The 20,772-nt window shown below is 43.0% G+C and overlaps 1 protein-coding gene across 3 annotated transcripts; it reads right to left on the reverse strand.

Moving 5' to 3' along the window:
- Positions 1-390: 390 nt before the first annotated feature.
- Positions 391-20,072, reverse strand: ano7 (anoctamin 7). 3 transcript variants are annotated; one of them, XM_066709021.1, is made up of 25 exons: positions 16,735-16,790; positions 16,346-16,399; positions 15,684-15,848; positions 14,577-14,646; positions 12,771-12,922; positions 12,005-12,112; positions 11,531-11,667; positions 10,831-10,888; positions 10,474-10,584; positions 7,660-7,825; positions 7,179-7,269; positions 6,478-6,574; positions 6,118-6,261; positions 5,755-5,892; positions 5,395-5,493; positions 4,272-4,374; positions 3,973-4,084; positions 3,811-3,865; positions 3,320-3,417; positions 3,052-3,194; positions 2,680-2,885; positions 2,439-2,578; positions 1,892-1,982; positions 1,349-1,468; positions 391-1,229 (listed from the first exon to the last, which is right to left on the reverse strand). In XM_066709021.1, exons 3-25 carry the CDS (start codon positions 15,792-15,794, stop codon positions 1,047-1,049), a joined length of 2,733 nt encoding a protein of 910 aa, XP_066565118.1. In that variant the 5' UTR covers positions 15,795-15,848; positions 16,346-16,399; positions 16,735-16,790; the 3' UTR covers positions 391-1,046. The 3 variants fall into 3 exon arrangements, with proteins under 3 accessions (XP_066565118.1, XP_066565117.1, XP_066565119.1); XM_066709020.1 differs by lacking the exons at positions 16,346-16,399; positions 16,735-16,790 and adding an exon at positions 19,787-20,072; XM_066709022.1 differs by lacking the exon at positions 16,346-16,399 and having other exon boundaries at positions 16,735-16,803.
- Positions 20,073-20,772: the final 700 nt, after the last annotated feature.

Raw genomic sequence — 20,772 nt, forward strand, 5'->3', positions numbered from 1 at the left:
GAAGTGTACCCATAAAAACATACCACCAGATGGAGCTGCTTCCAAGAATTGAACATCATTGGCTGAATGTTCTTCCTGCGGACTGCTGGGGTTGGTGATCAATCCATTTAAACACCATACAGGAATATCAGTGTGCTTGAGTCCTGGGTTCGATTCTGTGCACATGTACTGTATTTTAGGGCTAGTGTTCGGGTGTAAATGGAACTCTGAGTCTTCCTTTTAAGCTTAACCGTAACCCTGGAGTTCTGAAGACTCAGAGTTCCATTTAGGGCAATGCATAAGGTTAATAATGAGTTTCTCTTTATGAAATGTGTGTTTACACCCTCAGAGTATTTCAGTGGACGAATCAAGAAGGTGCACTTAACCAACACAAATAAACAACAGTGTATGTAGGTTACATTCCCCTTTACTAAAGAGTATAAAATGCTAATGCTAAGGCTTCGTCTGTGTGCTGTACACTAAGCCTGCAGCTCAAGCAGTTTGCAAAGCTGAGGAAGCAGTCAGTCAGGGGGATTCAAAATGTATTATCCTGCTCCTTTTACTAAAGACCTTGTTAAAACATTGATGTGATCAGCCAGCCTCAAGGTATTCAACCACTGTGTGTTGGGAGTAGTGGTAGTAGTAATAATAATAATAATAATAATAATAATAATAATAATAATAATAATAATAATAATAATAATAATCATTTAACAGTTCTAAAAAAAATTACAGAGACTGACTCTCAGACAGAGACTTTGCTCAGGATACCAAACAGGGAGTCAGGGTTTGAAACATTCTCCTCCTGGATGCAAGTCCTTTTCCCTAACCTCCTTGTGGTTTGGTCCAAAGCCTTTGCACCCACATGGACTTCCAAGTGTGCTGACAGAGCACTACTACATAGCACTGAAGTTCCAGTAGTGCTGAAATTCTGACCCAAATGAAAGTTTGTTCCAGTTCCCCTGAGTTCAGAAAACTTCATTCATTACCATCTTTGATTACTCAGATATTTTCAAGGGTTGGCACTCATCAGCAAAACAGTGCCCAGTCCTCTAAAGATTGGGGGGTCAGGAAGGGTGTTTGTCCTCAGGGATGGGTGTTAACATGGGCGGGGGAGAGTCGGTGTCTCGTGGTAGGGGCAGGCTGTCATTGTTCCTTGCCGAGTGTGTCTTGCCCTGGAAATTGTGACGATGACGAAGCTCTGGGAGTGGCTGGTCAGTGTCTTCCAGAAACACTTTCTGTCCCAGAGACTGAGGGAAACATCACAAAAAGAGCACAGTTATAGCACCCCCAGGGCACATCACTGAGATGAGAACAAAACACAGATTAGAACAGGTGTCAATGGGAGGCAAGATACCCTCACCCTCACCTGATTCTCTGCCAGCGCCTCCTTGGCCATGTAGTGCTCCCTCTTAATCTTTATCTCCACCTCCTCAGGGATGTCCGGCACCATCATGTCAATCAAACGCGCGATGAAGAACACAACGTGCTAGAGAGGACATAGAGAGAGCGATATCACAAGAAACATTTAGAAAGGTACAGATACAGAATATGGACAGAGAGAGAGGCAGAGATTGACAGGGGTGCATATGGAGTGAAAGATAGACAGCAGGGAGAATGACAGAGAACGTGAGATAGAAAGACAGGCAGGGAGAAGAGCCCAAGACAGGATCTGAGAGTGACAGCTATACAGAAGGAGGAGAAGATTAATTTCACAATTTTCTTTATGATGATCTGAAGTCATTACTGCAATCAAGTTCTCTATTGACGAATCACTTTGATTGAGCTGTACAGGGTGGGTGTGAATAATAATGATATGGAAACTGTGGAATGCTCATAGGTGGAAGAACAGAAACCAGCCAGAGGAGAATTTTTTTTCAGGACTCATGTCTTAGGAAAAAATAAGACATACCTCAAAAATGATAATAAATCCCAAGCGAATGGCCAGCAGATTGAAGTATTCTGGTAGGTAATGGCCTTTATGGTCTCTAAAGCCTCGATACCTGACCATTTAAAACAGACAAACACAGCTTCAGGATATGATTTTATTACTTAACATTACATATCACATTCTGCAACTTTCATAGAAAAGAAAAGCACTATACTACATTAGACTGACAAGAGTTTGTTGTCAAGAGGCACTATGTAGAAGAGTTGTGATGAGTAACAAAATGAAACCGGTCTGCACAGGTTAGGGGTTATTGCTTTCCAGAGACTCAGTATCTGATCAACGCAGAATGTGTTCCACTTGTTCCCAGATAAACTGCATTTTATAAAAAAATATATATATTTTAAATAAGGAAATAAAAATACATACACATTTTTCAACTATTTCTACTTTGTGTTTGGCTGGAAAATTAGCACCAGAGGAAAAATCCTTGATGTACCCCACAAAGAGCACGGACTACACTGTGTCTTGCCACAGGGCCCTGCAGCCTCTGCCCCCCACCCTGCTGTACCGGCACATGGTGTTGTTCTGGGTGTAACTCTCAGGGGCGAAGGCCAGGGTGAAGTTGATGTATCCTCTCAGGCTGCCCTCTGTGGTGTAGCGGTAATAAAGGCGCGGGAGGAAGTCAGAGGTGAACGCAATCATAAAGGCCTGGCACAGAGACGGGGCACAGAGCACAGCACTGATCACACAGCTCACCACCCACCGCTCTCATGGGACACAAATGATGACGATGATGAGGATTGCCTTACATTGCTGACCACTGCCAGGTGTGTTATGACGTGCATGATGTTGAACCAGATGCCGATGTCCTGTGCACGCTCTACGACAGGCCGCCGGTACTCACACACGAACTTCTGCGCATCCAGCCGCACCTCTACCCAGTTATTGAGTAGAGCGAAGAGGGGCGCCAGCGGGCACGCTGCCACGAAGATGGTGATGAAGCCAAACTGCAACACTGAGGGGGCACACGCATCATTGACATTTCAAGGCCTGGGTCACCTTAAAACATACTCTTATTCTTATAGGAGATGACATGCAAAACATTAAAGATTAACTCACATAATTTTACACCCCATTTCAGTGTTCAGGTGAGCCATAAGGGCCTGCAGTGGTGGACTCACCCATTTCCAGGTACTCGTCAAATAGACCCTCGCACACCAGTAGCTGGTGGTTGGCTTCCCAGGGGGGTAGCTGCATGTCTGTTTTCCTTGCTTCCTCTTGTTTACTCTGGAATTTCCTCTTTTGCCACCAACTTTTCACCTTCCTACAGCGAAAGAGTGAAAGAGAGAGATATAGAAAGAGAGAACAAGAGGAGAAATGAATCCAAGCAAGTGAGAGATACTGACAGAGTGAGAGAGGAAGTACGGGGGGAACGACGCAGTGACTCACGGGCAGATGAACTCCTGGATGTTGTTGATGAGCTGTTTTCCCACCATGATGACAAGGAGTTCCTGGGCCAACTCGATCAGACAGCCCCCCGCGCCACACTGCCAGCAGTAACACAGAGAGTCAATTAGAGGAATCGCAGTACAGCACCGAGGGCACCATTCCAGCCCTTAAAAAAGGTTAACACTGCCAAACCAAGTAGATGTCATGGTAGACTGTAGTAAACAGTGACCAAACAGTGGGGCTAATTCAACCATTGATGAAACCATTCTAGAGCACTAGAAAGCATTGTGACACTGAATAAATTGGGGTTACAATCGAAGGAAAAGTTTGATGACAATGATGCTGCTGCTTTTGATGATCATGTTCAATAAATAGGAAGAAAAGGAACATTTCTACCTACTTCTACTTATTATAATCATAATAACTTTTAATTGTAGTGACTGCAGCAGGTCAAGGATGATCCATCAGAAGGATGCAGAAGAAACACTTACATCCTCATTGCGGATTCCCAGTAAGGTGTGGTAATTTCCAGGGTATCCCACAAACCTGGGGGACAGAGAATACCATGTAACACTTAGCTTCAAGGAGTTGGCCAGGTTCTGGTTGGCCTGCAGCAGAAGAGGAGTGAGGAATGCCGGGAACAACAAACTCACCGGCCCTTGAAGAAGGCAATGTAGACGGGAGAGGAGTAAAAGTTGATGAACTGGAAGACAAAAACTTTGAGGATGAAGGCGTCCTCATATTTCGTCTGAGTCCTGTGCATCTCTGGTGGTTGGACAACAGGGACCAGATTAAACAAGAAAAACACAAACAGAACAATCAATTTCCAGTTTGACCTATGTATGTAGTTAAGCATGTGTATCATTGTCCGTGGTCAGGTACTGCATGGACAAAATCTGAGGAAAATGGCCTCACTGCACAACACAGCATGGAACAGTCAGTCAATCCTCACCCCAGCGAGTCAGGATCTGAGCCAGGAGGGTGTACACTCGAGACAGCAACAGAATCACCAGCAGGTTGAGCACAGAACCGGTCAGACTGGCAATCCGCCCTGCCTGCAGATGGAGACAGTGAGAGGTGATCAAAGATCAGTTAGTGGCAATTATATATATTTACCGATCAGCCATAACATTATGACCACTGACAGGTGAAGTGAATAACACTGATAATTTCGTTATCATGGCATCTGTCAGTTGGTGGGATATATTAGGCAGCAAGTGAACATTTTGTCCTCAAAGTTGATGTGTTAGAAGCAGGAAAAATGGGCAAGCGTAAGGATCTGAGTGACTTTGACAAGGGCCAAATTGTGATGGCTAGACGACTGGGTCAGAGCACCTCCAAAATTGCAGCTCTTGTGGGGTGTTCCCGGTCTGCAGTGGTCAGTACCTATCAAAAGTGGTCCAAGGAAGGAAAAGTGGAGAACCGGTGACAGGGTCATGGGCGGCCAAGGCTCATTGATGCACGTGGGGAGCGAAGGCTGGATCGTGTGGTCCGATCCAACAGACGAGCTACTGTAGCTCAAATTGCTGAAAAAGTTAATGCTGGTTCTGATAGAAAGGTGTCAGAACACACAGTGCATCGCAATTTGTTGTGTATGGGGCTGCGTAGCCGCAGACCAGTCAGGGTGCCCATGCTGACCCCTGTCCACTGCCGAAAGTGTCTACAAAGGGCACGTGAGCATCAGAACTGGACCACGGAGCAATGAAAGAAGGTGGTCTGGTCTGATGAATCACGAGTTCAAGGTGTTGACTTGGCCTCCAAATTCCCCAGATCTCAATCCAATCGAGCATCTGTGGGATGTGCTGGACAAACAAGTCCGATCCATGGAGGCCCCTTAAAAGGATCTGCTGCTAACGTCTTGGTGCCAGATACCACAACACACCTTCAGAGGTCTAGTGGAGTCCATGCCTCGACGGGTCAGGGGTGTTTTGGTGGCACAAGGGGAACCTACACAATATTAGGCAGGTGGTCATAATGTTATGGCTGATTGGTGTATATATATATAACATTGCCTGAAAAATAAGTCTGTACAGTTTGGGAACAACAACTAGAAGAAGGGGGAGTAGGAAACTCACAGAAAAGATGAAAAAGGCATTCTGAGATCTGGAGATGACGATGCTGAGAATGGTCCTGTAGAGGATGATGGCAATCAGGAACATGAGGACAACAGTGACCTGTGAGGGAGAAAATACACAGCATCCTTTATGTGGTGTGAACTGCCTGGTGTGAGGTCATCTACACCTGCAATCCCCATTAATTATTTCAGTGCAGGGAGAGCAGCAGAAGTTTAACACCTTAAGCACTGCAGTGTTACATTTTCACAGGTTTTTTATTATGGGAATTGCATTGCTCTGTATTTTTATATTGTTTTCTTTTCTTTTGGACAGTAGTGTGTTGTGTGCTGTAGTGTATGGTATCGTCTCATAGTGTCTAACCATGATGATGATGACCATGAAGCCGGTCAAGGTGCGGTTGAAACGCAAGGTCTTGGGGAAATAGGGTTCCTCAGCGCCCGTCACTGGGTTCCGAACCGTCATGGGAGCCATGGCCGTGAACTCGGGGCGCGGACGCTCCTGCAGCACAGTGAGCAGTTGGGAGGAGACACATCAAGAGGTACTTTTTTAAAATCCAAATGGTTAGCTTCTTAATTAATTCAATTATTGTCTGAATTACTACTCAATGACTCTTTAGGAACAGGGTCGACCATCTATTACATTCCATGTAAAGGTATATATGCAACATAGATTATTTGGGGGAAGTGTATTCATTTCATGATGAAACCGGAGTCCCAACTGCACCTCTATCTCCTCAAACTCAGAGCAGTCCCAGCGGTGGGCCAACACAGAGTTGGTGCGTTTCCAGTACTCCAGGAAGGTGACAGCCCACAGTGACATGAAAATACTGAAGAACACCGTTCCCCCGTTGTCAAACAGTAGGCCAGCCTGAGACACACACGAACACAGAAATATAAACAGACACACCCTTAAGAAAAATAAATACAGTACACTTTAGCGTTACACGTATAGTGTGCATACATGTAGGGCTGATAACCAAAGAGACACACAAACACGGCAAGAGCTGTACTTCAAGAGTACTAAACTTTGGCCATGATTTGAATGGGCTTAACCATACGTTACTGACTGTTCATCACACAGTACCTTGAATGTGATGCAGATGCTGGAGAGGTTCCAGTGGGAGCAGATGTTGCAGAGGGGGCACATGATGTACCTATTCTCACTTTCACAGATTTCCTTCCTAGAAACAAAGCATCACAGTTTACCCTGGCAAATTTACCATAGGGTTTGTGCACTTCTAATATGATTGTCCCATAGGTTTAGAGTGGCTACCTAAGGTTTTAACATGTCTCAAACTGTGCTTTACAACATATTAGTAATGATATTGCAAAGGTCCAGTGAAGTAACCCACAATTAAGGCATGTTGAAGACATGGGAAGCCACTGTAACATTATGTTAAAATCACAGTTAAAACATATACGGTAAATTTATCAGGAAGAAGCAAGAGGCCGGTAGACATCACAGGACATGTGTAATGGGGATACAAGCACAACCCATAGAGATGTCAGTGCAGTTCTTCAGCGCTCCAGAGTGCCCCAGGTAAACTGCATGGCTGTCCCCAAACAAGACACACAGCATACAGCACAAACAGGAGATGCCTGTGACTGACAGACAAAACCAAACTGCTGAAGCACATCTCCAGGGCAAAGACAACAAACAGCAAATCGCTTGTGAGAAGAATGAACCCTTTAAAGCTCAAATTCCAAAATGACAGTATTATATATCTACATGGTACTTCATAAATAATATGCCCCTGCTTTTTCTCTCTCTCTTTCCATACTCACGCCGGGATGTCAACCAGCATTAGCCAGATTCCAAAGAAGAACACCAGGGTGCCCACGACAGCAGCGGGTAGGAGCCAGCCAGTGTAGAATCCTGAACAGGGACGGAGTTTAATCACAGTCACTGGGGAATGTGGCCATATGCACACTTGACTTACATCACTTCAAATGACTGGGCTATTCAGAATCTTATAAATAATTATCTTTATCCAATAAAAAAAAAAAAAAAGAAGAGAATAATTCGTCATTTGGCAAAAACAGAAGCACAAATCTTGCGGTAATAGGCCATTTTCCCTTAATCACTAGACCACTTTGCCCTCTGACAATGTATATGTTGTTGCCTATCCTTTCCAATTGAACTTTCCAAAATTCATATCAGTTGGTGTTTGCACTGCAGTGGGCAGCAGCAGTAGCATTACAAGCCACAGTCAGTGTAGAAGAAAGTCCAGTAGTACTATGAATAGCAACAGTAAAGTGGACATACCCAGCCATGCAAAATAGAGGGCAATCTTCTCTCCATAGTACTCGCGGATGTGGTCCAGGGGCTGGTACTTTTTCCAGCAGGCCCAGCGAGCCCAATACTGGTATAAAATCTGCCGCAGGCTTAGAGACTCTGGGTCCACAGTGCTGGAGGGGGCTTCAAATGGGCCCTGGGGATCAAAAGAGCCTTTCACCACGTGACATGACATGACTTAGCATCCACCTCAGAGTATGCAAATGGACACAAAACTAAGGTAAATAAAAAAATACACTTAATACATCCAACAGCTGATGTTTGTCTAAAAGAGGCTGAGGTCAGCACAACGCTAGTCCCCGTCCGCATGCACTGTCCTCAATTCATATTGAAAAATGTTTCTATGTCCGGGTATTGTGTTTCCACTGCTGCAATTCAGCAAAGGAAATGGTTCACAATCCTATTGCTGGAGGACTCCCTATACCTTGAAGGGGGTGGAAAATGACTGCAAGAGAAGCACGGCAAGAGCTCGATATTATCAGACTTTTATTGTACAAATAATATGTACCCTAAAAAGGGATGTGCGTCTGTCAGTTGTTGATAAGAGATATGTCTGCGTCAGTGTTTTCTTTTGCAGGGTATGTTGGAAAGGTCGAGCCATGTACGGCAGGGAGGATGAGAGTTAGAACATTTTGCATAAAGAACTTTCTCTGGTCAATCGCACCGCAAGAACGAACTTTGCATCCTGCCTAGAATGAGAGGACAGTTAAGATACAGGAAAAAAAGAGTATACAACGAGGGAAAAAAGTATTTGATCCCCTGCTGATTTTGTACGTTTGCCCACTGACAAAGAAATGATCAGTCTATAATTTTAATGGTAGGTGTATTTTAACAGTGAGAGACAGAATAACAACAAAAAAATACAGAAAAACGCATTTCAAAAAAGTTATAAATTGATTTGCATGTTAATGAGGGAAATAAGTATTTGACCCCTTCGACTTAGTACTTGGTGGCAAAACCCTTGTTGGCAATCACAGAGGTCAGATGTTTCTTGTAGTTGGCCACCAGGTTTACACACATCTCAGGAGGGATTTTGTCCCACTCCTCTTTGCAGATCCTCTCCAAGTCATTAAGGTTTCGAGGCTGACGTTTGGCAACTCGAACCTTCAGCTCCCTCCACAGATTTTCTATGGGATTAAAGTCTGGAGACTGGCTAGGCCACTCCAGGACCTTAAAGTGCTTCTTCTTGAGCCACTCCTTTGTTGCCTTGGCTGTGTGTTTTGGGTCATTGTCATGCTGGAATACCCATCCACGACCCATTTTCAATGCCCTGGCTGAGGGAAGGAGGTTCTCACCCAAGATTTGACGGTACATGGCCCTGTCCATCGTCCCTTTGATGCCGAGCAGTTGTCCTGTCCCCTTAGCAGAAAAACACCCCCAAAGCATAATGTTTCCACCTCCATGTTTGACGGTGGGGATGGTGTTCTTGGGGTCATTCCTCCTCCTCCAAACACGGCGAGTTGAGTTGATGCCAAAGAGCTCGATTTTGGTCTCATCTGACCACAACACTTTCACCCAGTTCTCCTCTGAATCATTCAGATGTTGGTAAACTTCAGACGGGCCTGTACATGTGCTTTCTTGAGCAGGGGGACCTTGCGGGCGCTGCAGGATTTCAGTCCTTCACGGCGTAGTGTATTACCAATTGTTTTCTTGGTGACTATGGTCCCAGCTGCCTTGAGATCATTAACAAGATCCTCCCGTGTAGTTCTGGGCTGATTCCTCACCGTTCTCATGATCATTGAAACTCCACGAGGTGAGATCTTGCATGGAGCCCCAGACCGAGGGAGACTGACAGTTTTGTGTCAATTTTGTGTTTCTTCCATTTGCGAATAATCACACCAACTGTTGTCACCTTCTCACCAAGCTGCTTGGTGATGGTCTTGTAGCCCATTCCAGCCTTGTGTAGGTCTACAATCTTGTCCCTGACATCCTTGGACAGCTCTTTGGTCTTGGCCATGGTGGAGAGTTTGGAATCTGATTGATTGATTGCTTCTGTGGACAGGTGTCTTTTATACAGGTAACGAGCTGAGATTAGGAGCACTCCCTTTAAAAGAGTGCTCCTAATCTCAGCTCGTTACCTGTATAAAAGACACCTGGGAGCCAGAAATCTTGCTGATTGATAGGGGATCAAATACTTATTTCCTTCATTAACATGCAAATCAATTTATAACTTTTTTGAAATGCATTTTTCTGGATTTTTTTGTTGTTATTCTGTCTCTCACTGTTAAAATACACCTACCATTAAAATTATAGACTGATCATTTCCTTGTCACTGGGCAAACGTACAAAATCACCAGGGGATCAAATACTTTTTTCCCCTCAATGTATAAGGTGTTGTTGTAACCACTGAAAGTTGAGAGTATTCTTTCTGTACTGCCTGATACAGAAAGGTGCTCTCCTTATGTACAGTAAATAAAACTATATTGTTTTATTGACTGGTGATCGACCGCTCTTCTATGGGTCTTTGTGGTTTCAGGGGGAATATTTGTATCCCTCTGCATTCTGCTTCTCTTTCCAGCCCCAGTTGTTGTCAGCTACTTACCTGAACAATCTTGATCTGTTTAAGAGCTGAAAACCGCTGACAAGCTTGAAATTCAATTGAGGGTTCAATCAAGAGTGTAGTGGGAACAAAACCCAGCACACAAAGGGCTCCTCCAGGACTACAGGGTTGGGAACCACTGAGCAAAAGGCTTTGGGACACTCAGTCATCAGACCCCTCAGATCTCCCCACATCCCTCCATTGGATACCATTAAGAAGACAGAGGAGCAGGGCAGGGTGCTTACATCATGTAGAGGGTAAGCAGCAGTGAAGACCTTCTCGCTGATCAGCCGGTCGATCCCTACCTCCCCTCGCTTTACAGCACCGTAAGGGGTCCTGGCTAGAATCTCATACAGCTGGAGAAAGAGGGAGAGAGGGTGTAAGAGAGGAGCAGACAGAGGCAAGGACAGGGAGAGGAAAAGAAAGACAGGAGAGATGAGGGACAAAGGCAGAGACACAGAGGGGAGAGGGGGAGCTGGTAGCACAATGCAAGGAAAAAAGGAGAAAACCCTGATAGTGGCAATTCCAAATAAACAGGACTGCAGGACCTTGAGTTAAAAAGGCCAAAATAGCTTTGTAGAAAGGGTGGGGAAACTACTCACAATCTGGTGTCTCTGTGTGTTCTTAAAGAAAGTATCCTGATTGTCACTTCCCAGGAACCTGTAGACACACACTCAGTAAATAAACAGCTTCAGAACTGGGGTTAGCATTTTTTAAATGAACTATCATTTCAATCACAAGATATGTGCATTGATTACAAATCCCTCTACACTCTGACGTTTCCTCCACAAACACACCTTTGTATAATCAGTAAGTAAACACGGATTTGCTCCATAAAAACTGTTTAAGATCTTGACTAAGCAAATCCAAGCGTGACAGGTAGCACTGGAAGCCACCTAGCTCAGTCTCATAACGCTATGACCTTTTGCACCTCTTGCATTTTTCACCAAGTGTATCCTATTCAGGTTAATCATCACTATTGCAAGTCTCTGGATTTGTTTAATGATTTAGGTTATACTTTTGCATTATCAGTAGAACTCTCTCTAACAGCTGAGTGTCAAATTAATATTCAGATAACCAAGGTGAAAAAGTACTAGAATAATCACCACAGCATATTAAGCCAATGTTTAGCAATGCTTATGCTTAAGATATGATGGACAAAATCTATGAGTATTTACTAGTTATGACAGCAATAATCCTGTAAACAATTATTAATGGTCTTCATGTGGCTGCAGAAGGTAAAAGAGTGGAATAATTATATGATGGCGTTCTCTCCTGTGCCAAGATTCAAGCCCAGCGCACCTCTCCAGCTTGTTGGTCCTGAACTGGCAGGTGTAGAAGTCGGGCGGGGGGTTGGGCACATCTTGGTACATCATGTTGGGGATGCCCACTCTCTGCAGGGCCTTCTCTGACCAGTTGGACATCTTTTGAGGGACAACCTGCAGAAACAGGAGCAGTAAAAGGTCTAATTTGTAGTCATTTTAATTAAAAACAGTAGTTTAGAATTCAGGAAAGTGGGCCAATAAAAACTGGTACATTGTGATAGCAGGACTGAGGAAACTGGGAGAGTGCAATAGTAGAATATTGAGATTCTGGAATCCTGTGATACAGTGATAGTTTGAGATCAGATGGCTGGGATACTGGGACACTAGCATACTAGAATATTGAGACACTGGAATACTGTGATACAAAGAGAATGGTACACTTGGTCATGTGGACCCTTTGATAGCAGGTTTCTTAAAAAACATAGACACTGGGATCCTGGGACATACTGACCTGCAATGGGGCACGCAGGCTGATTTCCTCTGCGTAGTAACACAGCACACTCCAGGGGGCATTGAGAAGCACATAGGTGATCTGTGTCTTATCTCGCACCACAACTTTCTGAAGAGAAAGACACAGAATATGCCGTCACACCCAATTTGTCTCACTACTTACACCTCCAGATAGCTTCTGTTTGTTCTCTTGATTAAATATCAAAAGACAAATTTCACATTAACAGATAGAAAAGTTGACAAGAAGCTATTCTTAACAATGATTAGTAACCTCACTGTTTTATACAATTTTGCAATGACTAAGCTGTGTTATTTCATGTATAGTTTTTGGAGAGGTATTGCATGCCAAATCAATGAATCTCCAACTGAAAAGGGTGAGTTAATGTTTAATTTGTGCTACTGGAATCCCACTGAGGAACATGCCAGTGGAACAACAAGTAACAACCTGCATTACTGTATCAGGAAAGCCAATCTGATGACAATGTAAATTATAAATCTGGCATTCCCCAGAGCACTGTTAAACCCAGTAGAGTGCCAAAAGACAAGACTCCCAATGCTGTAGGTCTATACACTCTACTGATTTCACAACTGGGTTACATCACCATAATTAGTTAATATTCACAATGAGCCCCGTTATACAAGTAATAACTTTAATCCCATCTCACTGATGAACACAAACTGAAGAATCCTAGAGAGGGGAATACAGTATACTCAGAGCTAGTGCAGCCCCTTATGTGCACGGGGATTGGCAGAAGAGAACTGCCCACCTCCTCCATGTGGACTCCCACTTTGAGGAGCTTCTTCAAAAAGCGCCGTCTCCACTGGCTACTCGTCTCTAGAGTCATCTTGGGCGTCTCCCCGTCTGTCTCGCTTGCTTTGGGTTTCTCCTTCATCTCCTCCTCCCAGACCAGGACAAAGTCTGTACACAGGGAATCACGAATACACTCTCACTTTGACAAATGTCAAAAAAACATGACCCAAAGAAAATGGAAGCTCATACTCTCACCAATCTCACCAATCAAGTACAGGTGTACAGTTTCACAGACATGACTTTCATCAGCAGTGTTATACCAGCATAGATTCCTGAGGTTATCCTGATATTAAGAGTATCCTAGTTCTGGTAGAAGTTATTTACATATTTAATATAAAACATTTCTTATGTGTTATAAAATGTGAAAGATTGGCATTGGAAAGTTGTAATTAGGCACACATCTCTCCTGTCACCACTACAATACTTTATCACAGATTAGACTAAAGATTCTGAATATTATTATTAGAAATACATATTTGTATAATGATTTAGAAGATATGTTTATCATTTTTTTACACCTGAAAGAAGTTAAGATTTCAATGTTTAAGGTAGGTAGGTAACATAATTTAATACTTTTTTAACTTACTTAATTTATTGATTAAAGATTGATAATAATTCAGTGACACAACTGTTCATGCCTGAAGGCTCAACAATGTACTGTGGAAAGCAGGTTGGGAAACATTGATATTCAGTAGTCTTGTGCACACACCTGCTGGCTTTCTGTCTACTGAACAATATTTTTTAACAGTATAGACAACACTCTGAGTACAAAACCAATAAAGTAAAGTCAGAAGATAGACACCAAGACCACTAACACACAAAGCAAAACAGAGCAAAAATACACAGGGCTTAGCTATACATACTGCAAATATACAGAGTATACACACAGGCACAGCAAACTCAGAGTAACACACACAAACTCACACACAGTTTAAACACGTGTCCAGTGCAAAAACACACAGGAAACATACACATCTTAGAGGATCAGAGGAGCACCACAGACATAGTTGCACTCAGCAGAAACACTTTTCTTAGCATTTGCCCAGAGAAGGATTTGCACTGATGTTAACTGAGGAACAAGAATTCCCACACTGCCCTCTCTTGTAGGGAGAGATAACAGAGTTGCAAGAATTACTGAGCTGTAAAAGAGAAAAGAAAATTCAGTCTGCAGCTGGCACTATCTATATATGCATCACTGTTCAAACAATCAAGATAAAAACTTTTCAACCTGAAGGAGTTGAAGAATAATCAGGAAGTTAGACCAGTTTTTAGAAATAGATTTTCAATTCACACTAGCAGAAAGTTTGTATATATTTATTCATTTGTAATAGAAGCAAACTATGTAATATTAATTGTTCAATGTTTTGTTAAAGAGAACTCTGACACTAATTAAAATTACCAGTTTGTCCAGGGTGGCTCAGAAGCTTTTCTGTGTAATGTGAACCTCCAGTGATTCAGCTGTTTATTTTATAAAATTATGTCAATACTAAATATCACCCTCACACTATCTGCATATCAACTATTTATTTTGTAGGTCTTTCCATAGTGGCAGTATTATCTACCAATAGTGGGAAATCATAACAGTTAGTCAGTTGTGTTGTGTAGTTAACCTTTTTGAAGGATCTCCATACTAGAAACACAACTTTAAAAGGCTGGGGTTTTTCGCAGAGTAATTTCTATGTAACTATTCATAAAAGACAAAATGGAAGAAAGCCATTCAGCCACCCCATGTCTGCTGTCTCCTTATTGTGTGAGTTCTTACCAATCCTGGTGACACCATCACTGAACAGGTTCCTGTCATGGGAACTGCTCAAAACCTGCTCTGTCTGGACCTTCAAAGAGACAGAAAGACCGAGACAGACAGATGTTTGATCGGTTTATTCTGCACCAAACATCACACAGTAAACAACAAATGCCTGCTCAGATCTGATAACTCTTACAATGGGCTTCTTGGGTTAAAAATAAATGGAAAAGTAGAGGCTAAAGCTTATTTACCAGGGAAACAGTTTGTGTAAATGCATATGCAAGAGATGGAGAATTCAGTTAATCAGATTTTTCAACTTCCTTGGCCTGGAATCAAACCACAGACCCTCTGATATGCTTCTTGTTAAAAGGAATGGTTGCTGATTGATTGGTTTGCAGTCAATGCACATCTGTTAAAAGCCAGCAAGCTGGGGTCAAAGGTTACAGTCCCCCAGCCAAAATATATATAACACACATAAAAATACATCATCTGATCAGGGCTGGGCATATATATACATACATACATACATATATATATACACACACACACACACACACACACACACACATATGTATATATAATATATATATATATATCCCAGTGTGTGGAGCTTCAGGCTGTGTGTAAAGCTGGAGCTGGCAGTGCAGGGTGTGAGTTAGGACTGTCATCACCCTGCCAGCCTCCTCCCTCTGTAATCAAGATTCCCTCTGCCACCCCTCCCCCACTTCCCATCATGCCCTGTCCTGTTTAGGAAGTCAACCCTCTTCCCATCACTGACAAGTGGAAATGCTTCTGTTTCATGTCTTTGATGTGCTTTTTAAAGAAATCATAATTTAGCGTCTGCTTTGAAAAGCCCTTATCTTACACACGCACATAGGAGAAAACTGAATTCTTGTCCACAGCAATTAGTTTCAACAGTAAAAGACTACTTCAGCTACTAACAAACTTTACAAATGAAAGGTTGATGCAATCAGAAACATCAATGCAACACATTCAGGATTAATATTTACACCACTGCAGGATCCAACTAGAGCCTAACCCTGGATCTGGGGGAAACAATTCTGCAAAATAGAGTCAAGCTTGCCTCGTCTGGTGTCACATGAGCAGAAAAGGTGTCCATCCTACCTTTGTCTTTTCAAGCCCATCAACATCCAGACTGCCATAGTTCGTCTCCAGCTCATCCTTCATGGGGATGAGGTTGGTGCTGTCCTCCTCCATTTCCCTCTTCTTCAGCATCTCTCCAGGTCTGAGGGTAAAGGTCACTTGCTGTCCTGGAGCTTTCCTGCACACCTGGAGAAGAACAGAGCAATCGATCACTCATCTCAATGGGCAAGAGCAATGCACCTGGCATACTTGGCACAGACAGACAGAAACTAGCAACTTTTATTTGATCTCATCAATAGACACAACAACATTCATACTGGAAATGTATCTGTTTCTGAAAAGTGGAGTGGAATCCAATCATGTGGTCTTTCCTGCTTTTCCTGCTCTGCCACTGATAGCCACACAAACACCCATGCCAGCTGCTCTGATCTCTGATACACCTGGTTAGAGCTAGCCAGGCAGCTGGGAACCATTAACTGCTGGTCTTCAAACTATGATCATCATCATCATCGCTTTCATTTATTACACCTTTCACACATACATATCCCACAACGCAGTGCAAAGATCAATTGGTACTATTCATACCACAACACAATACTAACATTAGCAATAAAAGCAATACAACACAGTACAAAATAGATGAAAGAGCAAAATATGATCAAGAATGAACACCGGCCAATTACCTTTAAATTCCCATCTATACATCAGCAGGTCCAAATGCCTTGGAGGGGAGCATTCTAGAGAGTAAGTGCAAAGTAGTAATGGAAAGCTGACTCCAATACAGAACACAACTGCAAACTCACATGCCTCTTAGAGAACAGTATGACCCATTTTCCATGGACAAATAAAAATGTGATTTATCACTGTATTTTAGGTTGTGGGGTTACTGCAGATTGAGGTTTAATTAGCCTCCCCTAAGACAAGGTCCTAGTATTTGCCCTGCACCACGTGGAATCATGAAGCCAAAGCCAACACAAACACCTGCTCCCACCATCCACACACTAACACACACTTATACACCTTTTCAGTCAGGACTGCTCCCATCCCTGGTCTCTGTGGGGAATGTACTCACCCCTCCACTCTCCTCTGCCTGCCAGTGCTAGCGCTCCTGTCCTAGTAGTGTCCTTTATTTACTCGAAACCTGACTGACAAATGTGGGCTTTGTTCCACAACATAGCCACTTACAAACCAGTCTGTCCAACCACAGCCACTCTATGATTTGCCTATCCAAATGAGCACCTTTCACATTATTAGGATATCGCCAGCTAGTGTAACAGGTAAGTGCTAATTTGACGGGCTAACTGATGCACCAGCTATATGTAAATTCCAACTCTGGGCTTCCCATTCCAAAGTTGGTTAAGGGTTTCCCACTGAATTAGACTGGTTTGGAGTAATGTGGAATTGTAGCTATCCAATCATTATTTAATGATTAAACATTTTAAAAGAACATCCACAAAATACCAATAAACGTTGCTGTGCTTCTCACAAAAGCTTACAAGTAATTTTGTGATCCAGTACAGTTCCTATGATAGGCAGAACTCTTATTATTCAATGGCAAGAATATGTTTGTAATAAGAAAATATCCCATGCAATTGTTTAGTGTTACGATAAGCAGTGATTAAATGGGAATCCACTGCTGTAAGCCTGTCTGTCATGCAGTCACTCAGTTGCGTCTTGATTTGATTATAAACTGTCTGATTTAGTCCCTCCCAGTTCCAAAGAGATTACTGCATCTCATACATAGGCGCAGGTTTAGGGGGGGAAGCGTCCCCCCGTGTTGAGAGAATGTTACACTGTCTCCCCCAATAATGTATGCCTGGCTCTATAGTCGTAGGGGACACATCCCCCCGAATTCTGAAACTACACCTACAACACTGCTCTCATATACAGTGAGGGGAAAAAAGTATTTGATCCCCTGCTGATTTTGTACGTTTGCCCACTGACAAAGAAATGATCAGTCTATAATTTTAATGGTAGGTGTATTTTAACAGTGAGAGACAGAATAACAACAAAAAAATCCAGAAAAACGCATTTCAAAAAAGTTATAAATTGATTTGCATGTTATTGAGGGAAATAAGTATTTGATCCCCTATCAATCAGCAAGATTTCTGGTTCCCAGGTGTTTTTTATACAGGTAACAAGCTGAGATTAGGAGCACTCTCTTAAAGGGAGTGCTCCTAATCTCAGCTCGTTACATGTATAAAAGACACCTGTCCACAGACGCAATCAATCAATCAGATTCCAAACTCTCCACCATGGCCAAGACCAAAGAGCTGTCCAAGGATGTCAGGGACAAGATTGTAGACCTACACAAGGCTGGAATGGGCTACAAGACCATCGCCAAGCATCTTGGTGAGAAGGTGACAACAGCTGGTGCGATTATTCGCAAATGGAAGAAACACAAAATAACTGTCAGTCTCCCTCGGTCTGGGGCTCCATGCAAGATCTCACCTCGTGGAGTTTCAATGATCATGAGAACAGTGAGGAATCAGCCCAGAACTACACGGGAGGATCTTGTTAATGATCTCAAGGCAGCTGGGACCATAGTCACCAAGAAAACAATTGGTAACACACTACGCCGTGAAGGACTGAAATCCTGCAGCGCCCACAAGGTCCCCCTGCTCAAGAAAGCACATGTACAGGGCCATCTGAAGTTTGCCAATGAACATCTGAATGATTCAGAGCAGAACTGAGTGAAAGTGTTGTGGTCAGATGAGACCAAAATCGAGCTCTTTGGCATCAACTCAACTCGCTGTGTTTGGAGGAGGAGGAATGACCCCAAGAACACCATCCCCACCGTCAAACATGGAGGTGGAAACATTATGCTTTGGGGGTGTTTTTCTGCTAAGGGGACAGGACAACTGCACCGCATCAAAGGGACGATGGACGGGGCCATGTACCGTCAAATCTTGGGTGAGAACCTCCTTCCCTCAGCCAGGGCATTGAAAATGGGTCGTGGATGGGTATTCCAGCATGACAATGAGCCAAAACACACAGCCAAGGCAACAAAGGAGTGGCTCAAGAAGAAGCACATTAAGGTCCTGGAGTGGCCTAGCCAGTCTCCAGACTTTAATCCCATAGAAAATCTGTGGAGGGAGCTGAAGGTTCGAGTTGCCAAACGTCAGCCTCGAAACCTTAATGACTTGGAGAGGATCTGCAAAGAGGAGTGGGACAAAATCCCTCCTGAGATGTGTGTAAACCTGGTGGCCAACTACAAGAAACGTCTGACCTCTGTGATTGCCAACAAGGGTTTTGCCACCAAGTACAAGTTTCATGTTCTCCCATTTGCGCTTTGGTTATTTTCAGCATCAATTTGGCAATTTCAACACATTTGTGCAGGTTCATTACCTTGAAGACTCCCTCAGTTTCAGAACTGATAAATTCCTAGAACATTTCAAGCCAAATTTTAATTTCTTAAGATTCCAGTGAAATAACAGTTAACTGAAATTAACTCCATAAAACACAGGGGAACTCCTGGACCATAATTCCATGGATTTTGGGTTTATGGTTTTGGGCGACTCAGCAATCAAGCAGATACTGTCTGTCATCACAGCAATATAACTACTCCATTATCTCCCTCAATACCTGCACATTGTACTTGCAAGACCATTAAGGCTCTTGCTCCAAATGGTTAGTGTTTTCTTTCTTTGAATACAAATAATCCCCATATAATCCTCATTAGGGCACTGGACTCTTGAGCAAGGTAATTTACCTGGATTGCTCCAGTAAATGCCCAGCTGTATCAATGGGCAAGTGTAAAAAATAATGTGATATGTTGTAACAATTGTAATTCACCCTGGATAAGGGTGTCTGCTAAGAAATCAAGTAATAATAAATAATAATCCTCAAAAATGAAAGTTGCATGATAATATTTACAGTTAATTACTCTTCTAGCTGCCTTCCTTTTACCTTGGTCGATCTGCATCTGAATTTCCCTGAGATTGAGAGCAAATAAAGATGGAAGCCAAACACTTGGATCACTGCCCTGTTAGTCTGTAACAGGTAGAAAGTCTCTCTCAGTTTGATTTAAAGGAAGGACACAAAGAATAAAAGAAAAAGACATAAACAGATAAAAAGAAAGACCTGAGACATTTCCCTTTGAAGTCACACAGAGACAGACTCACCTGTCCAGAGAGTGTCCAGAAGAGCTGACCCCTCCACAATGATTCAGGCTCCAAGAGCTGTTCAGTAAGGAAGCTGCCATGAGACGGGGAGTCCCATTTCCTGGCTGGAGTCTCGCCTGCTCCCAGACTGCTTTACTCTTGTTTGCTGTGCAGGTGGAGTCCTCTCTCCTTCTCTCTATCTGTCTTTCTGTCTGTCTCCCTCGCTGTTTCAATCTGTTTATCCCTCTTTCTATCTGCCCTCTTCTCCCTGTCTCCTTCTGCCAACTTTCCTCTTTCCCTGTCTCTCTCTCTCTTGTTCTGCAAGGCAGGATTGGAAACAGTAAACAGGACATCCTGGAGAGGGATCAGAGTAGCCACCCCACACGTATTCATTAAACTCACCCTAGATTATTTTATTGACCTTGCTGCTGGAGAGCACTTAAATAATTATGACCTGGAGACCCAAGGTTTTCTACTCTTGCTCTTTAAAAGGCACTTATATTTTCCATAGAGCCATACTTTCTGTACAATTTCTACATAGAAATACTCTCCCAAACCTTTTTCTATCAGTTCATCAACATTTCTTTACAAAGAAAGCATTTACAAACTTCATGCAAGCAAATCAAATAAAGATTATCAGAACTCTGGAAGTGGAGTGTTTTAAATTTCTGATTTATACAACCAGAAGTGGATTGTAGTTGTACACACTTCATCCTCATATCTCACTGTAACAATAACTCTGGAGTTTCAGTGAGTGCCCCAGCACTGGTGAAGAGCCTGTCATTGCCTCCTGTTGGTACAGAGGAAGTACAGCACAATTGATGCCTGAGAAGAACATCCAGCTGTCGGAAATAGTTAAGATCTGCAGGGTCAAGGATAGAGCCCATTGCTCTAGTATTTGACCTCCAATGACTTAAAGGCAGTTACTAAGACAGCACTGGAACTCCACATATAGACATAAATTAACCCTTGCAGTTCCAAGACCTTGAAACAAGTAATTTATTTTC

The sequence above is a fragment of the Amia ocellicauda genome, chromosome 7 (genome assembly GCF_036373705.1).
Source record: "Amia ocellicauda isolate fAmiCal2 chromosome 7, fAmiCal2.hap1, whole genome shotgun sequence".
NCBI lineage: Eukaryota > Metazoa > Chordata > Actinopteri > Amiiformes > Amiidae > Amia > Amia ocellicauda.